Source organism: Thermoascus crustaceus (genome assembly GCF_041956765.1).
Source record: "Thermoascus crustaceus strain CBS 181.67 unplaced genomic scaffold VTN00scaffold_2, whole genome shotgun sequence".
Lineage (NCBI taxonomy): Eukaryota > Fungi > Ascomycota > Eurotiomycetes > Eurotiales > Thermoascaceae > Thermoascus > Thermoascus crustaceus.
Genome location: NW_027192528.1, coordinates 3,968,761 through 3,994,476, shown reverse-complemented (window position 1 = coordinate 3,994,476; position 25,716 = coordinate 3,968,761). Strand labels below are relative to the sequence as shown.

At 45.6% G+C, this 25,716-nt stretch overlaps 5 protein-coding genes across 5 annotated transcripts; 2 read left to right on the top strand and 3 right to left on the bottom strand.

Annotated features, from left to right (window-relative positions):
• Window positions 1-5,890: 5,890 nt before the first annotated feature.
• On the top strand, window positions 5,891-9,895 carry VTN00DRAFT_4944 (uncharacterized protein; the record flags this gene model as incomplete). The annotated part of the gene is made up of 6 exons (XM_069431422.1): window positions 5,891-6,060; window positions 6,111-6,427; window positions 7,068-7,231; window positions 7,417-7,525; window positions 9,399-9,604; window positions 9,662-9,895. The coding sequence occupies 6 exons, from the start codon at window positions 5,891-5,893 to the stop codon at window positions 9,893-9,895; spliced, it is 1,200 nt and encodes a 399-aa protein (XP_069290459.1).
• Window positions 9,896-11,056: 1,161 nt separating this feature from the next.
• VTN00DRAFT_4943 (uncharacterized protein) lies at window positions 11,057-12,680 on the top strand (the record flags this gene model as incomplete). Its single annotated transcript, XM_069431421.1, has 3 exons — window positions 11,057-11,155; window positions 11,210-12,314; window positions 12,661-12,680. The coding sequence occupies 3 exons, from the start codon at window positions 11,057-11,059 to the stop codon at window positions 12,678-12,680; spliced, it is 1,224 nt and encodes a 407-aa protein (XP_069290458.1).
• Window positions 12,681-12,691: 11 nt separating this feature from the next.
• Window positions 12,692-14,268, bottom strand: VTN00DRAFT_4942 (uncharacterized protein; the record flags this gene model as incomplete). Its single annotated transcript, XM_069431420.1, has 2 exons — window positions 12,692-13,015; window positions 13,072-14,268. The coding sequence occupies 2 exons, from the start codon at window positions 14,266-14,268 to the stop codon at window positions 12,692-12,694; spliced, it is 1,521 nt and encodes a 506-aa protein (XP_069290457.1).
• A 1,750-nt stretch (window positions 14,269-16,018) lies between these two features.
• VTN00DRAFT_4941 (uncharacterized protein) lies at window positions 16,019-16,378 on the bottom strand (the record flags this gene model as incomplete). The annotated part of the gene is made up of 1 exon (XM_069431419.1): window positions 16,019-16,378. One exon carries the CDS (start codon window positions 16,376-16,378, stop codon window positions 16,019-16,021), a length of 360 nt encoding a protein of 119 aa, XP_069290456.1.
• Window positions 16,379-18,878: 2,500 nt separating this feature from the next.
• On the bottom strand, window positions 18,879-19,909 carry VTN00DRAFT_4940 (uncharacterized protein; the record flags this gene model as incomplete). The annotated part of the gene is made up of 3 exons (XM_069431418.1): window positions 18,879-19,223; window positions 19,268-19,590; window positions 19,816-19,909. 3 exons carry the CDS (start codon window positions 19,907-19,909, stop codon window positions 18,879-18,881), a joined length of 762 nt encoding a protein of 253 aa, XP_069290455.1.
• Between the last annotated feature and the right edge of the window lie 5,807 nt (window positions 19,910-25,716).

The following is a 25,716-nucleotide window of genomic DNA, read 5'->3' as shown; positions in this document are numbered from 1 at the left end:
CAAGGCTTGCAAGTGTTGGAAACGGTGCTCCATCTCCTTCCAGAACTCGCACGGTTCCTTTTTGACGGTTCCTATAGTGCAGGTATTAATATAAGTAAGAAATCGAGGGTGGAAAGCTTACCACTATTGAGGTACTCTTGAAGCTCATTCCTAGAGCCCCCATTTAAATATTGGGTTGTCTGCTGTGAGTCACAATCAAAAAGCTGTTCAATCTCATCAACTTTGCAGCTTGATGATGTTGGATGGATAAGCCCCTGTGAGTTTGACTGCTGCTCGGTGTAGGGCTCTAGGTACTCTTTGAGAAAGTCTAGGTATATTTGGCGCCACTCATAATTGTTGTCTGCCCACTCTGGTGTTGAAAAGAATTGTAACTTATACTGTGGGGCAAGGATTGTGCCTATCACATAGAGGTTACCATGGACTTCTTGGGTCTTGTTGTAGTAGACCTTGAGTTTTTCCATCCCAGTGTCAAGTGCACTTAGCATTGCTTGCTTCTAAGGCACTTTTTTCATTGAAGCTGGTGTATTGAGCTCTCAAGGTGACCAAAGAGCATATTGTATACTTGAAAAGTATTATAAATAGTCATATCCTTGACCTTTGAAAGCGCTGTGGTCCACTTGTGGAAAGGCTGAGTGATGTAAATGAGGTAGTCAATCTGGCGCCATTCCTCTGCATTAAGCTGAAATTGAGTATGATTGTGCTCCATGCAGTATCTCTCAAAGATCACACTGAGTTGTCTGGCATATTGTAACATAAGGAATATTGAGTTCCATCATGTTTAGACATCCTGAATTGGCACAAGCCTTGGTTTCTTGGTCTGGAGATTCAAAAATGCTTCACACTGCTGAGGACTAGCATTGATGAAGATAGCTAGCCCACGAATCTAGCTATTATATTAGATTATATCATATATAAAGGGATAACTAGTATACTTACCTTCACAAGAGTATAGCTAATATCTTTCTGTCTCTGAATCTGCTGAAGTTGTTCTGCTTCTTCATCGGACCATGCTCTGTCAGGATTATCATTCTTTGGATTTACTTTTATGAGACAAAGGAGATCCTTAAGACTTAGTTGAATGACATGAGCTAGGCAGGGCATTCGCACAAGGGGGAGCTGAGCTGGGAGGTCAAGAGAATCAATTGCCTCATTGAAACTTCAGAGCAGAGTTTTGTTGTTTGATATATTATCACATGTTAATGCTATAACTTGATTGACCAAGTTATGTTGTTGAAGTGTATCTAAGAGAACTGCACTGAGATTCGCACCCATATGCCTATCATGAAGAGGTTTGAAACCAAGGAGGATTTTGCAATATTGCCAATCCTTGTCAATGAAGTACCCAGTTATTGCCATAAATGCTTGTTGGAAGGGTGAGGTCCAACAGTCAAGAGCAACTGAGAGTTTTGTGCCGGTTGGAAGATCTGAAAGGACTTCATGTTGTTTCTCCTTCACCATAAGTTGAAGCTGACGCCGGGCAGTTCTTGGTGAAAGTAAACTTGGCTTGATCAGGGCCAGTTGGGCAAGTTCAACAAGTTTAGTGAGACCTCAATGGGTGAGGATTTGGAACAGAAGCTGGGAGTTTGTGATAAATTCCACTTAGGCTTGTTCCCACTGTTCTTGGTTGAAGGTGTTTGGTGGACGTGGTGGTCGATGAGACTAATATATATTAGTATAGTGAAGTAGACACAAATTAATGGATATACTGCAAAGTGAAGAGACTCTTGGATATTCTGTTGTTATGTAGCATTGTGCACTGCCTTTGCGCACTTTGCCCCTTCTAAGTGATGCTTCATTGAATTTGTGCCATTCGCTGTCTGCTGTGGATAAGGGATTGTCTTCCCACATTTTTTGCACATAACCTGAGGCTCTCCAGTGAAGTGATGGGCCACTTGATGGAATTGTTCCCAGTAAGGTGACTGCTTCTTAGCTTCCCAATTGATCTTCTTGTTTTGCAGGTTGCTTAGATACTGCATTTGTAGCCACCAAGTAACAAAATTGTCCTTATTCATCTCTGTCCAGAGAACCCAGGCCTTCCTCTGATTGGGCCCAACACGTTGTAACAAGTTTGGTATATCAAGTGGAGGGAAGAATTTGGGAATAGGTGTTGATGAGCCACCTGTATGACTGTAGGAGGAATCTGGCGTTAAATTATCTGATGTAATTGATGAGAGGTGAGCAGGGATATCGCTCCCAGGTTGCGATGAGAGGCCTGCATCTGAGAATAGAGAAAGTTGAGACATTGTAGACTGTCACTACATTGCAAAGAATCAAGGATGTGTTACAGCACAGCCTGGAGACCATGAGCAGGACAGGACGAAGGGGGGGGGGGGGGGGATTCGTATCATGCGCCAATGGATCAAAATGATCTATTTGGACCTTTGATCCATCTGGATTCTTTGATCCAACTGGATCCTTTGATCTATCTATAGTCATGATCCACCGGATAGGTATTTCCGGGCAGAACTCAGGATGTATATAAAACACTCCTTAACCATGGGGATTAGGACCCTGTGGTCAACTCAAATAGCAATCCTGATAGGTAACATTGCTAATAACGGCCTATTCATTCATCTCTTTCTCTTGCCTTCTGTCCTCAAGATAAACCCAACGAGCCTCCGCCTAAGAAGTCTTAGGTCCGCCATTACAGGATGAAAGACAACTTACCTTCAAGAGTAAGTAAGGCGTTAACTTTACTATTTAGTCTACTTAGATGAGTGAAAAGGGATTTGATCTATCGAACAACTAATACGAATAGACCCACTAATACGTGAAAGGAATTCTTCCGATTAGCTAAACCCCTGTCAATTTGATGGGATTCCCATTTTCCCATGGGAATTTCCCAATTCCCATGAAATAGGGGTCAAGACCACCTTCCCGCAGAAACTCGAGAAATTTTTCCAACTTCCTCTGACATTTTAAGCCCGATATCTATCTCCCACTATATTAGAATACTATGAAAATAAATTTATAGAGCAAAGACAAGCTAAGGATTATGGTGATCCCTTTTTTGAACTAAAACTCTATAGAATAAAATGCTACTGCTGTGGAAATCATGTTTCCATGGAAGTGTGGTATACTCTCCCTGGGTTGTAAATATATATTCCTTACCATCACGGCACCTAGAAACGCAGTCTTTTAAATAACTGTCCACTATAAGAGCATGAGCACGTCTCTTACATCCAAATCGATATTTATCGCTCTCCTAAACGCTCTTGAGTTTGAATTACCTTAACTTTCAATTAAATTGATCCTGAATCGTGGATATGGTGATATCCTGACTAGAACATACTGAAACAGACGTAAATAACCGTTATTTTGGCTGACTAGTCAGCATTTTATGCGTCCGAAATAGGTAATCCTTGGCAGGATTATGCAAATTCAGGCAGAAAGTGGGTAGCCACGGGATTCCCATGGGTGGACCAAGGGAGGCTGCCCAAGCCCATGGGAATTTGCTCCATGGGATTGGGAGTGAAATTTTGAAATTCCCATGGGACTTGCCGAGGTCTATGCCTGCCAACACATATAAGATAACTTAACATAACAATGTATGCTTGCTTGAATAGAGCATTGAAGGCCAGCACTGTAGTTTGATGGGCTTCAGAGTCCTACCAATACTACAGAATGTTGCATGGAAAAAGAATTCTGCTATTATTGACGCACTGGGCTTTATAATGGTAGTCCAATCCCGCGTCATTACCTGTACTACAATGCAGATTGCGGCAATACAATCCTTGTTGACGCCCAGGATTATCAGATTTCACTACATTTAATTCACATTTCCTATCTCGGTCGCAACAGTAGTGTGTGGAGATAAATGCCTGTTGAGTCTTTTGCACAATTTACGTGACACTTTCATTTGACAGTTGGGAAAGTCCTTGCCATTCTTTATTGGTGCATAGCAAGGGGACGAGGAGGGCTCCTTCCAATATCCCGGACATATCTTGGGATATCAAGAAGATGGGCCCCATAGCAGCTATACATATGGGTCCAATCCACGTTATTCCTCTAAGATTACAATCCACTGCTCGGACCACTATTACATAGCCACTGTGTTAGTAATATCTCTTTTTTCCTTTTCTGTTCTTTCCCAGTTCTACAGCATCTCTGAATTGACAGCGCTGTGCAGTAGCATTTATTTCAGCCAAAGAAGTCTGTGATCAGCTGATAACTCTGCTGAGGGATTCTGTCCATAATCTAGAGACCTCTCACAAAGAAAATTAATTGTGGCTGGCCTATTTCACTGAGAAATATCGGCCCCTATATGGTCAATAGTTACTTCGGGCAGGGTAAATAACATTCAGAGTCGATGTAATACACTGTGCTGTCGGGGTTCTTATACGGTCCTGCTTGTTCTGCCAAGGTACTGTACGTACTTCCAGCAGTTGGTGGGATCCTTGGATATGGCAACAAATCAATGATACCTTATATTCATGGTCGTCGCATCAAATCGAGATGAATATCAACGATCGGCAGAGACATGTGCTGAGAGTTAATTTCTGCATTCAGAGAATCATTTGACGCTACTGTATAACGCAAATTCGCAGAGGTTATTAAACTCTTCAGCTTGCCACTGTAGGTGGGGCGGGGCATATGGCTGATCAAACTTAAGAGCGAAGATCAGTACGTGTATCAAAGCAAATTCAGAGGATTCCTGGGAGTCGCACAAATAAAGGAGGCATCAGGATCCCTTCGTAACCCCGGACCAATCTGGAACACGCAAGTGAGGGATCAAAATGGGAGCAGTGAAGGAGCCCAGGTTAAAAGGTCTGACCTGAAAAGGCTGTCAGAGTGCAGAAACGGAGGGCAAATTTTCCAAATGTTGTGAAGAGACGATTTCGGACTCAATGTCCCTAGATCAGCGAATTCTGGTCTCTCAGCAATTTCGGACAAACCTTGACGCGGACAGGTGACCTACTTTTTTTTAACCGCATTTTAATGAGCCCCTAGTAGAGTGAGAAGTTAATGGCTAAACGTTTCAGTTGGTGATACAGACAGAATACATAATAGAATATGTTGGCTCTTTGACCAGTAATCGGGGCTTTCTGAGCTCGCTTACCACAATTATTAAGCGGAGAGCATTGTGAAGCATAGTCTACTCCTAGTACTCTGTAGCTCTTGTGAGTGGTTCACATAGTTGGACAAATCAGAAGTGGAGCCATTGCACAGCTTCTTCAACTATCTTCATAAGAGACCTTCAATATTGGGCTCAGACCATATCTTACCATCTCTTATTCTTGACTTAATGGAAGGGTTACATTTATCAAGATAGGCCTGGACCTTTTCAGTGGCATACCGTGCAACTTTCACAGTGCTGTCATCATGTTCAAATCCATCGATCCCGACCCTATATGCTACAACAGCCATGTTGCTCCTATGGGGCCCAATGCATGTGATGACCTCAATTTCCTTTTTCAACAAGAAGCAAACGTATACTGAGATTGTACGGTTAAGACTTGTTTGGCATTTTAGACAGCCATATCCGCGAGTGTTGTCCGCTCGTGATAAGAAAAGCTCAAGGTTCTACCATGGTCCTCGTCTTGTAATAAAATTGTAAGGGCAGTAAGAATCCGCTATTATTGGGGTATCCTGTGTCAGGACGAGGTGTAACTCTAGTGGATTTTGGAATGTTAGAATACTACAGTCTCATTTAGATTTTTGTTGCCTGTCGTATCAGCAACGAGAAGAACTTTCTGTTCCCAATATTCACTGCCGAATGCCAGCCCCGAATACGGTCCCGAACTCCTTGTCGTAGAAATTATGCGTACCTTAGTAATGCTTTTTTGTGCCCAGTCAACACAATTACCTAGTATCTCAACACGTACGCGATTTCCATTTTCGTACCTTTTTCTGGCATCTTCTTTCCTTCAAAAGGAGATTGCTAACTACCATGGCCAAAAAAGCCAACAATGGGACTGATCCCATCCTGCGAAAGTCGATCCGTGAAGCAATTCTCAGTCGCCACCAACAAAACGAGCCAATCAATCGGGAAGCGATCAAAGCAGAGTACTTGAGCAAGAACCCAAACCTCGCTAACTACATCAACAACATTGTCAACGAGTAAGCGAACCTGAAAAATCTATTAATCTCATTGCTAATGAGGCTTCCAGCTACTCGGATTATCTCGAGTCAAAGTTAAAGACAGCGAACGCAGCCAAGAGCCCAACCCCTGCTCAGGCTTCAAAAGATCCATCGCCAATTTCCACCTCCCAACACCGCTCCGGTAGCAATATCATTTCAAAATTACCTGAATCTCATAGTAAAACAGAGTTGTCCCTTACAGAATCTTCAGCCTCATCTTCGCAGCTTGGTCCAGTCGCAGATCACCGCACCAGTAGTGGATCGGATGAGGAATTGAGCAGTTTTGACGTGGTCAACTCGGCCAGCAGCAATGGTGACGGAATCTCAGATAATGTTCTATTGCAAGGTATGAGTTCCTTTGGTATGCATATTTACTGTAGAATCTATAGTAAACCCAGGTAGAATTCAAGGAACACCTCGCTGGGAACTTTGAGAAAGGAACTTCCAGAGAGGCACTCTCTGCAATTCCCTCTCTCGAGATTCAGAAGCAATTTCTTGTGTCTGTTAGGACAACGACAGGATGAAAGGCACTATACCCACCGAACAGGCTGTTTTGGTCTCTCCTGCTCTTGACAGCTGCGGATCAGTGGAACTCATACTGCTGTCCAAGAAAGGCCCTCCTCAAAAATTACATGGAGTGCACCCCAGTATGTGTCTGATATCTCCGAAGGATATGCCACCGGAATAAAAAATGCAAACAACGACGAAAGATGGTCGTATGTACGTTGTATTTGTCTGTGACGCGGAAAGATTGGTCTCCGCTTCGTGCGGGTGAAGAGACATGGTCTGGAACTACCAGATTTTTATCAGAGACACTGTGCACTTTGTTGACAAGACTAGCCACTTGATGAGACGTGCTTGGAGGCATAGTGAGATACAATTCGCGGTCTCGCCGCCGAGAGGCTTCGAGTAGGTCCGTGTGTATGTGAAACAGACATTGAGTACAATTTCTTCCTCAGATTGGCTGTCATGGCTAGCTCCGCTAGTCCGGGTCCTTACCCCAGAGCCTGAAGTCGTACCGAAGAAGAGGGTGGCTGGGTTTTCCTCGGTCTGCCTATCTCTCCTGGAGTCACTCGTCCTCTGCTCGCCCCCTGCTGCCCAGGTAAAGACGGGTGGTACACTTGGCTGCAATTTGCTTGAGCTCGGCGAAGTTGGTCTTGCTACATCTGGCCCATTGAACTCGTTCCATGGAGCTGTCTCAGTGGAGGTGTCTTGCTGGGAGCGTTTGAATTCCTTTTCGACAGCCACGTTACCTTTTTTTGGAGGACTTGGGAACGAAATAGATTTCGGATCTTTTGAACGGTTTGCGCCTCGGCGTGTTAACCGCAACCCCAGAGGAAGGCGGAAGCAGATGTCTGGGAAGGCGATTGGGAGGCAAGGACGCTGGGTCATATTGGACCGATGCGCTCTTCTCCTCTGTTTCACTATCCTCACCTTGACTTTGGTACTATGCCTTGGACTTTTTCATCTTTGTGAACCGAGTCCGCATCCCAACCTTCTGCAGTCGGTGCTCTCGGCATTCGATGGCTCTTCTTCGGAGTGTATCCGGTCCTTCAGGATTGTTCCAGCTTCCACTGGATCTCAAGGAGCCGAACATCGAGCTTGAGAAATGTGGAAGCATGGCTCTGAACCACCGCATCCCAGTTATGCGCTTGAACCACCAAATGATCGGATGTCTCCAGCTGAAAGTCGTGGTTTTCGGGATCGTAATCCCTCAGAGAGTTCTACCTCACATTGTCGAGGAGAGCCTGTTCCGACCAACGAACAACTATTATAAATAATCAAGAATGGTATAGCAACACACCCACGGTTTTGCATTTGGGGTAGTGAAATTAAAGGAGCAAAATGGAAAGAAACCTACAAACCAAGTTTTGCGGTAACCCATGGGAATAAAGGAGAGCCGTTGGGAAGGATCCGTCACCCGCATGACCGAAGGAGATAGCGGGCTGGGAGGTGCGGGAATGTCCATGATCTTGAGTGAATGAATATCTCCGCCGAACATGTCGATTGGGCATGAAGTCACTATGAAGCCTGAAATGCCAGTTAATTGACCGATTCAGGTGTCGGCATGGATCAAAGAAAGCCATCTACTTACGTGAGTTCACGATCACCGCCCAGAGCTGAGGAATGTGAAGGGCGTGTACACCCCTCTTACAGCGGCCGGTTTTGCAGATGGCTTGTTCCATATCCCGGTGGCGAGTGGAGTCCAAGGAATAAGCCAGCTCGAGTAAGCAGCGTGCCGGGTATAAAGACAATGACGAGAAAACATAGAGTGGCCAATGAGAGCACATATGGCACGATGCTGACGCACAGGCGACCGAATTTGCCCATATTAACTATGTTAAATGACTGTCGATCCTAGACACTTAGGCTATATTCCAGGGCAACTGTGATACGAGATATCGCAAACCCTGGCTCAAGAAGGATGGAGGGGGATGAAGAAAAGTCAAGAGAGAGATAGAGAATGGGAACAAAGAGAGCCAGAGCAAAGATTCTGTAGTTCATATATGATAGCAGCCACGATTCCTATGCCAAAAAATACCCATTGTGCGATAACCTTCCGACACTATTCGGCCCTGTGATTACCACCATGAGGCTAGGGGGCCCAGGAAAAACGGAACTTAGATTTTCTTACTTTTAAGAGCTTCATAACAGGCTCCACCGAATACGACTTTCTTCTAGAAGACTAGTTGATTCGCAGCCCTACGGACCTTTCCACTGCACCGAGAAAGCCTTTCCGATATGGCCTTTTCTTCACCTAAAAGAGCTTCAAAGGATTGGACTCATGGGGCAAGAAAGCCGGATTCGTATTCTTCACAAAAATCCTTCCAAAAAGGTGGGTTGCAGATAGTTTAACCTAGTTAAGCGACTGGCAAGTTAGAAACTTCACTTGGTCAATTAAGAAACTAAAAAGTTAGAAAGTGGTACCTAGGAGTCGCCAGCCCACTTAACTAATCAACCCAAAAATATAGCCTATAGGGCTGCAGGGCATGATATTCCCACTCAGCCACAACCCACTAGGCAATCTAGTTGTCCGCATAGCCCTAGCCCATATCGGGAAAGCCACTTTACGAATGCGAACTTCCGGCTTGGGTCAAAGATGAGGACATTACAGGATAATTTCTCGCACCTTCTTGTCAGGATGTTAAATCACCAGGGGTATATAAGCGACTGCACCACAGAAATTCGGCAACATCCTCCTCCAATCCTTCGTCCTGGTCACCGAGTGCCCACCATAAACTGCTGCCAAATCTCATACTTAAGAACATTGCCTTGAATTGTTCCAAAATGGCCGCAAACGACAAAACCTCTCATAGCCGAGATTGGAATTTTTCACTTTTCGACTGCTTCTCACCAGGCTCACTCTGTGCGTACTCATACGTATCCTCTTCTCCCGCCTCAAGCTGACTTAGCATCCATCAAAGGCTTCGCAACCTGCTGTCTTCCGTGTCTGACGTTTGGCAAAACTCAGGCCAGAATCCAGGATCCAAGTCTTCAAAACTACAGTAGTATTAACTCGGAGGCAGGTACCCCTAAAATAATACCAGTGGCTTTTACTTAGCTGACCCGTGTTTTACAGTGCGCCATTTTCACTGTTCTCGCCCTCGGCTACTGCCAATGGATCATTCAGACGGTTCGGCGTGGTGAGATGCGCCAGAAGCATGGCATCGACGGTTCCTGTTGCGGAGACTGCTGTGTTACCTTCTGGTGTGGATGCTGTGCATTGATCCAGGAGGAGAAGGAGATGGAGTTGCGGACGAGACCTGATCAAACTGGGTATCAGAGTACAGCGCAAATGGCGTATCCTTCTTAGCCGCGCGTGGGAGCTGGTTATGAGGAATCATCATTGGGCCTTTGTTTAATTAGAGGATATGTATTGTGTTGCTTGTTCTGCTTATTTTCAGCCTGATCACCGGGCATCATGGCAAGACGCCTGCTGTTTTCATTTCATCAACTTTCATTCTCAATATTTCCTTTGTTATAATTATGGATGTATATTACCTGGACAATAGAGGGAGGTATCTGTTGATATTACTACTTATTACTTCTGTGTAGTGATATTAGTCCTGTGATCAGAATTACCTTCGCAAGAATGGGTTTGATGGATCATCGACCTTGTCCACACCATCTAGGGAAGGCCCTCCTAAATGACCGGTATCCCACTCATGTTGAGAGGGTCCTCATGGATTGAAAGCTCTCTACTCAAGTCGACTGTTCTCCTGCCCCCAGCGAGCTGCATCCCTTTTCCTTTTCTTTTTTTTTTTTTTACTTATGTACACTGTCATAAAGAAATCCTGCATTCTCACCTATATGAGATAACTCCATCATCGTCCAGGATCTCCTCATCAAGTTACAGTCAGCCAGCTAGATGAGCCTTTCAGTTGCAAATCAGATTTCTCTGAGAAGGCCGTTTATCTGTTGTCATGTTCTTTATCGCTGAACAGGACTGTCCATCCAGTCAGAGCCAGAACTAGTGACCTTCTACACAATTATTTTATACGTAACTAGATAGATAAACCATATATAGAATATATAATGAGAATTTGATGTCTCGCACGGCCAGTGATTAACTAGTTAGTTCTTCTTGCTTAAGTAATATAGGGTAACTCCATGCTCATCCGAACCCCTAAAATCGGACATTAGTAGCCAATCTTACATAGTTCTTAGAGTGCTCACAGAAAAACAATATCAATCTATCTAGAGCCTGGACTGGAAGATAACTTTCCTTATCCTGGGGTGGAGAGCCTCAGACAATGGGCATTTAACTTGATTGGCCCATAGATCCGACGATGCTAAGGGACCGGCGTCTCGGCAAAGGCACTAAAGAAGTCAGGAGAATTCATTTCTCTTCTGGAGCAAGCAACGAGCAAGCCTGTGTCAACAATTTATCCCTGCAGTGTTCCTCTTTTCCTCTATTGTTATTAGCTATTATTAGACCCAAGTTCGCAACATCGCTATCGCTCCATGGTACAGGATGCCTCCTAGAGTTGGCCCATACACTGGCAAGGTCTCTCGGCGATCCCATCAGAAGTCTCGTCTCGGGTGCCGGAACTGCAAAAGGCGCAGGGTGAAGGTTGGCCACCTACACAACCAATGATGGCATGTACTAAAAACAACTCAAATCTAGTGTGATGAAGTGAAGCCCAATTGCGGCAACTGTCTGCGTCACTCCATTGACTGTGATTATAATTTAAATCCAGAAAGCTCTTCCACCACCCCCTCCACAGAGGAAGAAGTGACTTCCACATCACCCAATGACAGCTACACCTTTATCTCCTCGTTCCAGCCCAATTTTACTCCTCCAAAGAGAGGGCGTAGCTCACGTCTACTGTCAACACAACAGCAGGACGAGCCAAATCCCCAGTTGCGCCAAGCTGTAGCCAAAAAGCCGTTCCAGTTCACAGCCACTGACATGGCACTCTTCCATCATTTCATAACCTCAAAGGACTTGGGAGCCTCTCGGAACCACATGCAGAACCAGCTTTCTCAACTAGGTTTCACGTTCCATTATGTTTTGCGCCTTGTTCTGGCGTTTTCGGGCTTTCACTTGGCACTCCACTCGGCCGACCATTCGTTCCTGGGCTCGAGGGCTGACTTCTACGCGGTGGCTGAACGGCATTATGAGATCGCTGTTCGCGAGGTCACAGCCGCGATTCCACATCTAGACACGACCACTAGTCCTGCACTTTATGCATCTTCGATATTCATATTTATCTGCTCGCTTGCGAAGGGACCCCAGCCTGGGGAGTATCTAGCTTACCGCGATGACGGTGGTCCAGGGTGCTTGTCATTATTCATGGGTCTGCGGTCGATTTTGGAAAGATGTAGAGCGACTCTCTCGGTCGACTTCTCCTCCATCCATGCTGCCGATCCAGAAGATATGACTTCCCAGCCCGAGGAACCTTTTTTTCACGGTGAAGAACTGGTCTCGCAGGCATATGGAGATCACCTGGCCCAAGTACGGCACCTTATATCCGCGACTTTCCCGGACAGCGGTCTCGGCTATACAGACTACTCCCAGGTGCTGGACAGACTTTATTACTGCTACGATGTCGTATTTGGTGCCACTTCCCGGCTACCAGAGTCTCAACTCTGGCCCCAAATCTTCGGTTGGTTGTATACACTGCCGGATCTCTTTTTAGCAGACGTACAGCAGCGAAGACCAGTTGCCTTGGTGGTGTTTGCTTTTTTTACGGTCCTGCTGAAACGACTGGATCTGGCGTGGTTTATCCGTGAGTGGCCTGAACATATCATGAATGGCATTTCTAGCAACCTTGATGAGTATCATCGAGAGTACGTCCAGTGGCCTGCGGAACAAATGGGCCGACTGTCCAACAGTTTACGTTTATCAAGGATTGGTGTCCCTTGATGGATTCGTGGATTCATCTGAAGCCGTTCCATAATAATTGATAAATTAGTGTTCTTTCGCTATTCTATCTCGAGTTTGGCTTGTGGAATACCCATATGTGAAATTGAGAAGCTGAGTCTATGATTACAAGTGGTTCTATAAAGAAAAGGACAGGTCAGAAGTGAAAGTGGGATACAACGCTGGCTCGATCCACAACGTCTTGTGTACAGCTATCGTCGCAGATAACTAACGTTCAAGGTCTTAATCGACACAACGGAAGCCTCCGACGTGGGAAGCATTTCCACCTTGCTGGATTGGTTTGGCTGGATAAGGGCACAGAATCCGGTCCTGCTCCTTTCCATCCGTCCCGTTGACCCGAACTGGGAGAAACTCGGGCGCAGTACCGTTTTCCACCCATTTCCTCAATGCATCAAAGGCAGTGATTGGTTGTCCGCCCCTGCCGCCAGCGCAATGGGCCAGGCCCGGAGACTCGAAGTACCGGTAGAAGTCTTGTACTTCAGGAATCAATTTGCTGACTGCGCGATAATAATGCTCTGTGCCCTTGGTTGGAATGCTGCCATCGGCCTTTGGGTCAGTTAGCAAGGGAACCCACTCAGAAAATTTAATAGTCAGTGACTTACCATGCCATGGTAAGTGAGGAGCTTTCCTCCGGCTTTCTTGAACTCCGTAAGATCGGGGTCATTGGCAGCCATGACATCGGTGTATTCCTGGACGGCGAGATGGAAAAGCCAGTCATATTCCTCATGACTCAAACTGGTGACGTTGAAGCTTTGGTCCTTGAGCACAAACAAGCCGAGCCACTCATCTGTGCTAGCTGTGATGTTCTGGCCCGGCGCAACACCCATCCCAGTGATGTCCGACCCGGGGTTCACCCCATACCACAGGAAATCCCCGGCAACAGTCCTAGGTCCCGACCAAGCCGCTGTCGCAGTGATCGCTGCCGCTCTGCTAAGCCGCATGGGTTTTCCAGTAGCGCTGCACGAGAAAGTCTTATTCACGGCGCTGAATGGGTCGAAATCACAGTTGTCCGTATCCGAGATGATACCATCGACAATACCGTCCAAGGGGTCGCAGTGTTTCACAGCCTCCTCGGTAAGGAATTCCAATTCACACGCCAGGGGAGACGGCTCCCCGGCCCAGAGTGGAGCCAGGAGCGTGTAGTAAAGCGAAGTAGTAAGCTGGGGCCACGACTGCGCGGGTGCGGAGGCAGCAATTCCATCGTAGGCGTGCGGGTATCGCTGTGCAAGCATGAGACCCTGACGTCCGCCTTGGGAGCAGCCACTCCAGTATGAGTACACAGGGGGGATGCCGTAGAAGCTGCGCACCAGGTCTTTGGCAATAATAGCCTGGTCGTTGAGAGATCTATAGCCCAGGTTGTGGAGGGATTCTAGATTGATATTCCCGGGGCTCTTCAGAGCCCATGCGTCTGGCATTGTTTCCCCTAGACCTGCGTCGGTCGTCGTGGTCGCATACCCCTCTCCGATGGCTCCGCCCATAAAGAACTGAGACAAGACGAACCGGCCCGCGCTCCATCCTCCTCCACCTGTGGCTTGCAGGCGTTGGTTCCAGTTGCGTGGCAGCCAGGTCTCCACGGTAATACGGTCGTCATAACCTGGGTGGGTGTAGGTCACTGTCACATTGCAGAAGTCTACATTCTGCACGGATATAGCCCCATGGTTGTAGTTGAAATCACCAGGCACGTCGAGGGTGAAGTTGTTGACCCAAGAAGCCGAGAGGGAGAGGATTTCGGCGCCGAAGACTGCTGGTGTGGCAATCGCCGATGGGGAGCACTCCATGGCGGGGCCGATATGGCTCATGGTTTTGATATACAAGCGACGGAGAAAAGCTGATAATGTTGAAAGTTCTTGATTTTGTATTATGATGTAGTGGAATTGGAATGCTTTCAAAGGCCATATCGGGGTACTTATAGTCCTGACCAGATGCTGCAATACTAGCGTCACAGATATTTTGATCTTGAGCGGGGTACCTACACTGGCTGCAAGAATTGTCGCGTCGCATACGAATGCGAATTGCCTTGCTGAGTGGAACGTTGGCAAGGCATTTGAGGCTGCTCTACCTAAACCCAAGCCAAGCCTTATGTCTCAGATCAACCTTTGGGTTGGACGCCCGAACCCTAAATGTTGGAGTGGGCCTGACCCGAAGGGGAGACTCGTATTCGAACAAAACCCTGTGGCTGTGACTCAGCCTGCATTCTGTCGTCATGAGAGCAAAATCTGGGGGTGGGTCGGCTAAAGGCCCGACTAACAAGATGAAGCCCCGATCTGATTATCTTTCGTAAAACTGCCCCTGAAATGCCGAGCGGAACTTGCAGCTCCACAGGGGCCCATTGATACCGAAGATTCTCCATAACTCCGTACGGCATTGTCGATCCTTGCAGTGAATATATCCCCCAAAGTTCGCAAGGAAGAGTAGGAAGAGCCTTAACACAGATAGTCATTTTGAAAGGAGAATATATATCTGTATCTGCTAATATCATGTTAATGGCTAATTGTTATGCTATAGAAAACTAGAAGGATAAACTATTTAAAGTGTATGAATCCATTACTACCTGAATTATGTTAATACTATTATATTATATAGGTGACGTTTAGTGTAGGAGAATTCTACTTCTAAGGATTACATAACTAGATTATTAGTATACAGCAGTAATAGTATACCCCCTTAATCGAGGAAGACCCGTTGGAGGGACCACACATTCTGCGTGACCAATCTAGATATGGTGTAAGACATCCCTCTGCTTCAAGCTGCTCAAGATGAAATAATTGGTCGTCAAAAGACAATCGGAAATGGTAGATCATAAATTTACTCAGCATCTATGCGTTGCATCGTGGTCGAACCCCACAACAGAGTGGGATAACTGATGCTTGAGTTAAGGGCCGTCCAAGAGGCAAACCATAGCACGTTGTGGTCATTCTGGAGGGAAATCCTATTGGCAATTGCTGTTTGTCAAGAGAATAACATAGCTCCTTGAGCTAGCGCAACATACATCGATGATCAAGCCACTGCCTCTGTCTTGACCCGCTCAGCAACCGAATAGATGCCCGCGCGCCCATACAAATCCTTTACTTCTGCCGCACGTAGTCGTCCACTGAGATAGGCGCATACCTTTTGTCCTCCGCCCTTGTGCTACACGACTCAATGCACCGGATCACAAAGTCCGGATTCCCATTGTAGTTGAATGGGATGGAGTACCGGTCTACATCCGACCGGTTGATCACCCGGTGCACGTTTGAAATGTACTCGTCGTTCGTCCACTGCTGGAACAGATTCCCTAGGTTCACCACTACGCCCCCTCGACCGGCGGCGCAGGGTAATACGATTGCGTCTCCTCATCCCACACCTCCTTGTTCATCCTCCAACATCAGCCTCTGTCGATCGACATGGATAAGACGTCAGATAGGATTTTGCTCAAAGCTCTGGAGTTCAAAGATGGCCAAATAGCATTAGTGCCTTACGTAATCACCTAACTACCAGCCCATGGGTTCCATATAGACCACAGCGTTACACTGTCCCATCATAAAGAGAGAGGATACTTAATCCCTCAGCTCAAACAGAACACTGATCATAAACCGGCACCTCAGCACAAAGATCCGGCCCGGCCCCAGCATGGTTATCGCAGAGCGTATCGCACACCGTGTTCTCGGGAGTGAACACCAAAAAGCCGTAGTTGGGCATGTTCAGCCGGAACTGCTTACCCCAGTCCTGGTTCTTCTTGGACGCCTTGTATCCAGCCCGGCAGGCGCAGTGGAACTGGGTGCCCGTGTTGATGCACGAAGTGGTCGGGTCGCAGGAGTTTTGGCCCGAGAGGGGGTTGCAGGTGCCGCAGACAGGGATGGGAGAGATGGCGGCCACGAGGGAGGCGGAGGAGGTGAGGAGGAGGACGGTGAGGGCGCGGAGGGTGACCATTTTGTATGGTATGTGGTTTTGGAGGTAGGTAGGTACGTATATATTATATAGAGATAATGGATAGAGGATGGGCTTTCGGTTGTTTTCGATTGATTCGATTCTGTGGATCTCTGATGTCGATTCAAGGCAAGTTCCTTAGGTCTTTATATACCCTCATCCACATCGTGGGAAGGCTCGAAGGACTCCAGCGCCGAATGGACGTCAGGCCGCCGAGTTGACCGGCTTTCGAATGAATCAGTACCTCTGTTCAGCTGATCCAGCTCCATCATGTCTCAGTCGATGGTTTCCACTATGGCAATTACCGTCGACTGATCGAGTCTCAGAAATAAACATTTTTGTCTCATGCGTTGTAGCGGTATGCAAAGAATGCTCAGCACATGAGACATGAATACTACAGTCGTGACATAGGTATCCAGCCATAGTCCCTTTCAATGGCTGACAGCTGAACAGCTGACAGCCCTCTTTTGCTAAGAGAGTGATCCGAGTATAACTGCCGGGTGGAGTATAATAAAGCCATTCAGGATATATAGTTCAGAGCACTAATTTCTAGTAAGACAAACGACGCGTATTGGTGGATTCAAATTCAATACGAGGAATGGCTGGAACATCACCCGGAATTCAATGTCTTCTCGCCTGTAGCCACATCAGATTGGAGGGATATAGCTGTCATGGTCTCAGATAAAATGCGGATAAGAGAATTACTGGACGCCTCTCATCTAAGCTCGCGAGGTTGTGGAGAGATGTGGGACAACACGGTTCGCCGGGAATCCGGGGGTGGCTACTTATCCTATCTTTAGAAACGATGCCGACCGCTTGCGTCCTTGTGGGTGGTTTCCGTCTGCTGCAAATCCTAAACCGTCAAAACGCTCGATAACCATGGGAAACATGCTGTCCTCGAATTGATCTACTTCCATCCTAAGGAGAGACATGCCTAAATTCCGTGGGGCCACTCTTGCTTTGATGAGATCATGCCGATGTTTCGAGAGATATATTACTCTGCAGTGAGAAAAGCATGTAACTGTTCCACGCTGCTGCCTTAGTCCCTACAGTTTTTAGCTACAGTAGAAAACACTAATACCCCGCAGTGGACTATCCTTGATGATATCACCACTGTATGTACAGTGCTGGAAATTGAGCTGGCTTGAGCGGCATGGCCGAAAAAATGAGAAACCTGACAAATAATCCGAAGCGAGCATACTGACGGTGTATAACATCGGCACTGACAGGTCTAGCATATCAAGGACGACAGCTGATGGTCACTGCGATGTCTGTGAATGAAATGGAATGGGTTGTGAAGATGAAGACGACAAGAGGCAAATTCCCCAGGTGACTTCGAGCTGGGGGCCTGAGAAGCATCCACCAGCCTTCCGCAATACGTACGGTCTGCTTGTCCTGCTCTCTACCTCTATCAGCCCCAATGTCGCAGCTTCGATACTAGAACGACCCGTTTCTTCCACTCATGCAGCTGGCGCTATTGGGGGGCCCCGCAGCACACCTATTAAGGCGTGCTTCGAATAGGGAAAGGTATGTCGAACCAGTTCTCATGCCCATTGTGTACGGGAAATGTGGAGGACAGACAGTCAGAGTGATCTATTGAAAAAATAAGAGAAAGTGCAAAGGGTCCTCACAAACGGATGGAATCAGGGGGGTTAGCATTATAGATTTCGGGAACGCTCGAAGGCAGCGTTCAGACGACGGCGACTTGCGCAATGGATGGACACAACGGTAATGGCTAGCATAACTACCTCACATTAGGGAGAAATGCATCGAACCCTGAAGGCCGCTCTGCTTTGGTAAGATCATGCTGATGTCCCGAGAGACTTTCTCCGCGAAGAGAAGCTAATATCGGCTATGCACATACGCCGATATCTGATGATCTAAATCTGGAAGCCTCCATCTGCGCTAAAAGATAGTCATATCTGGTGTCCTTTATGATACCTAACCAGCTTGATTCGTCTGCATTCGGCTCGAGGAGAGGTGGAGTCAAGCACATTGATTTGTTCTCCCACCGAACCGCTCGCCAAAATCAAGTTGACTGGGGGCACAGCAGACTTTTGGAAGCAATTGCAGAAGACATGGAAAGTTTGGACGGGATAGAGGCAAACGAGGGGGAGGGTTATACCTGTCCGCATTGGAGTCTCTCGCCCGATTTGGCAGGAACCTGTCACGACTCGGAACCCCGTCTCTGCTCAAGTGGGAACGAACACTTCTAGCACAAGTACACAACCGGCTGCGCATCTAGTGCAATGGCCCAGGAATTATCAAAAGTACCAACGAGACCGGGGGCAATGAGGAATACCTCGTGTCCTCTCCACACGGCCAACAGCCTGCTTGCAGGACTTGTACCGGGAGCCATATTCAATTATCACGAGCTAACACTGTCAGCTTGGGGTTTTCCCCGTCATCTGGCACAGAGATCCAGTGCTCTTGCACTGCTTCCAGAGGCAGATCGAAAAGCTAGGTAGATAACATTATGCAAATAAAAACCTCATTTAAGACTTCAATCCCACAACGGATGATGCCAATTATCCCCCGGCATCGTCTCGTTCCCCATCGGCCTCCAATACATCTCGCTGATCTTCATCTCCTGAAACCCCCAGACAGCCGGCCTCCTGACCATCCCAGCCTTCGCAACATTCAGAGCATGTTCATCGCGCCATCTTACCAGCGCATCAAAATCAACACATTTCCGATTGACAGAGAAATCGGGCCAAGGCCGCTCCTGCGTCTCCAGCCAGACCATAGTCGTCATGGTCGCGTCGGCGTGAAACATGATGAACTGCACATCGATCTCGGTGCAGTGCCAGAGATGGAGGCACCAGAGCTCCGTGTGACGGCGCTGAGGCTGAGGGCGACCCCCATAGCCCTCGGGCATGTGGTACGTCTTACCATCGAAGTAGTAATCCCTAAAGGCCTCCTTCCGGATTGAGTTGACAGGACGTGGAAGGCGTCCATGCCGGCCATACAGGCGTCATTGCCCAGGCCGAAGTCCTCATCTGGGAGGTACTTGACCGTCTTGTCCGGGTCCTTGCCCAGGGCGAGCACCTGCTCGCGGGAGAGAACGAAGGGCCGCTGGATCTCGAAGTCCTGCCAGAGCTCATCGGCGGCTGGGCAGGGTTCGAGACAGCACAGAAGTGGGTTTTCGGACGGGAAGGGGTCGCCCTGGACTTGGGTGTCTATGAGAGGGATCTTGATCTTGTTGAGGATGGGTGCTAGTCAGACTCAGCTGGATTCTACTTCCCATTGCTAACAGACCCACAGTATGAAGAGACCTCTTGAGCTCTGCTCACTTTTATTGTCGTACGCTGTCGCCAGGCTCTTTTATCTGGTTGATTTGTTCCTTTTCCATCTCCACAGAAATACTATTGCTAACTAATTTCTTTCATTTCTTTCACTGAGAGAAAGTATCATGCTGGTAGCTCCCACAGTAGGCTGACCGTTGGGACGGAATTCGGGATCCCACAGGGGTTCGATTCCCGTCCCATAGTTTCCATGGGAATCAGATTTTGATTCCCATCCCGTGCCAAGCATTGTGGGAAGGGATCCCCATCATATGGGATTCAGGATGGGATATTCCCACTCCCTATTGCTTCAAAAAATGCTTCCTGTTTCCTGTCCCATTTCCCATCCGGGATTTTCCCTTGGGAATCCAGATTATAAAGGGAAATTCCCTTCCCCCTCAGCTATCAGAAAGGAGATTCCCATCCTGAAAGCAGAATACATGGGGAAATTCCCTTTCCAGAGGCAAAATAAAAAGGAAATTCCCTTCCTGTCATGGGAAATTGGGATAGTCCCGATGGGAAATGGGATGGGAATCTCCCAACAGGACAGGAATTTCCCTGAAGATATAGAGTAGTAATGAACTTAGTTAACCTCACTGAAGTATTTGAATAGTGTCAGAGTCCTAATTATGCTTATATAGTATGCTGAGCTTGATAACCAACTGGTTATCAATTTGTGCCTTTTTGGCTGTGGCTCAGTGGTAAAGCTCAGCACCACCAAGCAGCTGGGCTTAGGCCCTTGCAAATAGAAAGGAAATAAATTATTACAATAGCTAATTATCCAACTAGGATAACATAATGATAACAGTAAGAGCATAATAAAGGATAAATACAGAGATAACAGATTAATATAACAGATAGTGGCTCAGCAATAATTCTTAAAATACTGAGTTCTTGCTGCTGGTGGCTGATTATCATCATCTGATTCTATGGCAGAATAATCAAATGTCAATAATCATGCAAGTACCTTCTCCTCAGTTACTGCCTGATGAGTAATAGTATTCTTATGTTTCTGTATAGCCTCCTCATCTTCCCATTCAACAGAGAGATACTCATCATTGCAGAGATCTTGATCACTAAGAGCTGGGTTAGCATCCTTTAGGATCATGATCTTTTGGATAGTTGCACCCTGAAGTTTGCCACAGCAGTATTGGCAGGTATCACAACCAATATTGAACTGATATTCAATAGCAACACCAGTAAGGAAGATTACAAGAATGTTATAAGTTATTTGAGCAACAGTAGGATAGATTGATTCAATAGATCTCCAGTGCTCAAGAAGACCAATCTTTGAATCATATAAAAGTGGTTATTCAGAAAGATATTGTTCCATCTCATTCTGTTGCACAGCATCTTTTTGTGTTGGCTTTTGATGACAGAATAGGCTTTCAAGATCCTAGAACAGAGTCAGTATAGTAAAGACTGGAACTTTTACTGGAGATGTTACCTCAATAGGGGAGATATCTCCTTCATCCTCAAGCAGGGACTTCAGAGGCTCAAATTGAAGATAGTTATCTTTATAGAACTGGAGAATTCAGTCTTTCTGATGCTGCCACTTATCCTTTGTCCTCATCCTCATGAAATGCATTCATATGCTGAGTTGGATCCAAAACTAATGCAACTGCATAGTAAATACCAAACTTACTATCAGTCTGTGAGTAATAGCTTGATAATTTATCTTTTGCAGCTTGTAATGCAGTCTGGAGAGGTTCCTTTCAATACTGTTCTCACTCAGCTTCTTTATATCATGTCTCAAGATGTTGAAAAAGTCTGTTGTAGATTGGCCATGCTTGATAAATGATAATACTGTGAGAGATAGAGAGTGACTGTGTGTATTGCCAGAATGGAAATAATATAACAATAATATAACAAATCTGTTTCCATTTATTATCAGTGAGCTTGAGCACTTAAAGTGTAGGATTATTATATTTGTTAAGGAACTCAGTAAGAGTATCTCATAATAGCAGGGCTTGGATTGCCATATTATATGTTGATGTAACGGCGGACCTAGGACTTCTAGGTTGAAGCGCGTTGGGTTTATCTTGAAGGACAGAAGACAAGAGGAAAAGGTAGATGGATAGGCCGTTACTAGCAATGTTACTATTGGGATTGCTATTTGAGTTGACCACAGGGTCCTGATCCCCATGGTTAAGGAGCGTGTTTATATACATGGTCTTCCTGTTGGTATTGGTATACCATATGGTATACTGTATACCATGTGGTATGCTGTATACCCGATGGTATGTTGTATACCATTTAGCCTCTGTATACCATTGATTAGTCAGGCTCATGTGACCCCTTGTCCCGCGGGGCAGTATCCCTCATGCAATGCTGTGTTGGACAGCGCCGATCATAACAGTTGAATTCCAGTGAGTAGCAACATCTTGGACCATCTAGAGTGGTGGTTTCTGAGTTTGAACCTTTTGAAAGAGTTCATAATGTTGAGGAGAAGTATTGATTGCATTTGCAAGCAGTCAAATCTAAATAATTAAGATAGTTAGTATACAGTTACTAAATACTGCTACCAGTTAGCTGTACTTACCTTGTGTAATATCTTTCTAAAGACATTCTTATGTTTTGATAGTGTTGCTTTAATTCCTTCATTATTAGAAACTGGAAAAGTCTTATCTGATGATTTAATATCAAGTGCTTCAACAACTTTCTTTACAACAAGCTGAATAACATAAACAAGACAAGATAGATGGTTCTGCTCTGCTGATCAAGATACTCTCTTTGAAGTCTTGAGATACTCTGATAATGATTCACAGAGAGTTTTGTTATTACTAGCATTATCTGTAGTAATAACCAACAATCAATCATCAATATCATAAGTCTGAAGGATTTGAAGAATAATCTTAGCAAATAAAGAGCCACTATAAACCCCTGATAGAGGCTCAAACCCCAGAAGAACCTCTTTCTGCTTCCATTGAGAGGTTATATAGGAACCAACAACTCCTAGAAATGGAAGATGATTTGGACTTGTCCATGCATCCAGTGCTAAGGATATCTTTCCTTGAGGAGGACAGCCTGATAAGAGCTTATCTTGTACTGCCTGGAATTTGCTATCTAACAGCTTTTGGAGCTTTATTTGCTGAGGAATATTGATAGTTGGATCAATAAGGCAAAGAAGATTGATAAATTGGGGGCATTCAATGGCTTAGAAGGATAGATTCAGGGCAATAAATGTCTTGAGAATCTGCTCAGCAATATTGTTATCAGTCTTTGGAGGGACCACAGAAGTATTGCCTGATATCTAGGAGTGAGGCCTTTTTTTCTGATTGCATATTTCCCACTAAAACTGTTACTAAATACTGTTATTAAAGAAGGGGTCATACTTACTGTGATTATTGATTGCCTTGAATCAGGACTCTGTTTCCCTTTGCAGTCCTTGCTGTTGAGATATTTCTTTATTCCAGATATTCCATTGTTGTGATGGATCCCATGCTGAATGATGCTCTGACATGTATGACATTGGAGAACTGGCTTTCCTGTATGAAGCTCTGCCAGTTGATCAAACTGATCCCATAGATCCCCTCAAGTTCTGTCCCCATCCTAATGAGGATGGTGGAGTTTCTCATTGATCTTACCATTATGGATTGTCATACCAACAGGGGTTTGCTTCCACCACTCCATGAAAGCAGAATGATAAACCTTCTTATACTTGCTGTATTTAAGCCTGTTGATTGTCAAGATACTGATGTTTCCAGGTGGTTGAATGTAGGATGGAGGTGAAGGAGATGAATCAAGAGAGAGTGGATTTAAAAGGGTCCCGCGTGAGAAAGGAGTAGAAGGATGCTGCTTGGAAAGGATGCTGCTAGAAGGAGTTGAAGGAAAACCCAGCTCATCTGAGTAGGAGCTCCGGGATTGGCTTTGTGAAGATGCCATATTGTAACAGTGAACAGTAACAGCAAATGGATGAATACAGGAAATAGAGCCCAATAAGTAAGACTCAAACTTGATAAAGAGATATCAATAGGATTACAAGTTTCCACAGTCACAAAATCTTGGGGGGAAAGCTGAGTAGTGCTGGGCCAGTCTCAAATCCTACAAATTTATGATATATCACAAATAGTATTGAACTGCATGTAGTCAATATATTTTGATAAACATTATTACTACTAGATAGATGTGTAATTAGCAGACATAGGAATAAGCATTCAAGGCTTATATAAAGAATTCAAGAAAATCAACTGTGTTATATTCAGAAATCACAAGAATATTACATGTTTGATTGTTGGTTTACAAAGTACACCTCGATCTGGGTACTATATAGAAGTCCGACAGGGAATATATATAAAACATATAGCTTCTTGCAGCCGCAGGACATTCATTTATTTTGCTTACATATTAATGATGCTACTGTTACTTGTAACGCCTGGGCTCTGAAGACGCCTACTAGGCCTAATTTGAAAGGACTATGTCAACTGATATAGGCCATGTTTGGGGCCGAAACCCATTAAGGAGATCTGGCATAGTCTATAGAGCCAAGATCTAATAGGGATTAGTACTACAGACTGGAATCATGTATATAAAGCCCTTACAAGCTGACCTTCTAGAAGTCAGCAATCAGTTCTCATACATCTGGAATACATTGCTATACGCTACTACCTCTGTTATTATTATCTATAACTACTTAACGCCTTGATATCCCATCACGCTCTATCCACCCTCCGCTCGATAGTCCTATAAGCTCCGTCACGCCTAAGGACTAGTCAGTCATTACATTACTTCATACTGTTATTGAGACTCTAGATTTTTAATAGGTAATAAAAAGTAATAATATCTAGTAACTAGTAGCTTATAAATGAAGGAAAACTATTATTTCTAAAGTAATTTGTTGTATCAAGTGTCACTGCCACACGCTCCATGGGCTCGGCCAGTACAGCCACCACCATGTCTCAGGAAGCATATGTAGACCTCAAGGTGAAGCAAGTGAAAAGAAAAGGCACCTGCTGGAACAAGCACAATAATCCTCATCATCTTTAGCACATCATGAATCAAGCATGGGGATGAGATATGGTAACAGTTGTTAGTAACAGAACATGGGCTTTATGAATCAATATCTACCACAAAAAATTGGCGCTTTCAAGTAACAAAAATTAGTAGCAGTAAATAGGGAAATCCTAAGACTTTTGGGGTGGGATTCCCAGTTGATGGGATTTGGGATGGGATATTCCCATTCCCAGATTTGTGAAAATTCTCCTCCCGTTTTATTCCCGGATTCCCATCCCATGGGAATCCCTTTAGCAAACAGGAACATGGGAAATTCCCTATGAGAATTTTTATGTCCCGAAATAATCCCTTCCCGAGCCAAGACAAGAAGGGAATATCCCATCCCGATCTTGGCACGGGATGGGAATTTCCCATTCCCGAATTTCTCAAAAAAGTCGTCCCGATTTTATGGGAAGGGAATCCCATCCCGATTTCCCATGGGAATTTCCCCTCCCAACGGTCAGCCTACTCCCACATTAGTGGCATCAGCATCAAAGCCAGCAGGTGACTTGCACAATACATCCAAAAATATACCCAAAGACAAACCACCAAAAATTCAAACCGATAGACGGACGGACGTCTCTGTTCCCTCAGACCTGCCGGGACGCCTGAATACAGCCCCAGCCCCAAAATGACATCAGCAGACAGGTAACATCCATTTAACCTAACCATTGGCAGAATTTCTTACTGCATGAAGGACTCAAGCAGCTCGAGTTAGATTACACTAGTGTGACGGCGCTCAGTCATAGTATTATTAGCTAAAACTATGGTAGCTTGTCATACAGAATCAAAAGCATGAAGAAAAAGAGAGAAATCATGGCATCGTGAGGTGGTTGATATAGCCGAGTAGTGCCGGCAGTATCTCCCACCGCCTGCCATACCGCCTACTCGTCCGCCACGCCGTCACATTCCATAGGGTGCGAAGCCATATTCCATATTTGCTAATGGTTTGCTTCCAAGCTTCAATCTGAACTCAAATGGGTTCGGTTCTGGGGTTTCTGGGTGGGGATCGGTCCGCCGTGTTTCAATCCAGGACTTATGGGCGAAATTCTATCCGCCGTGCCG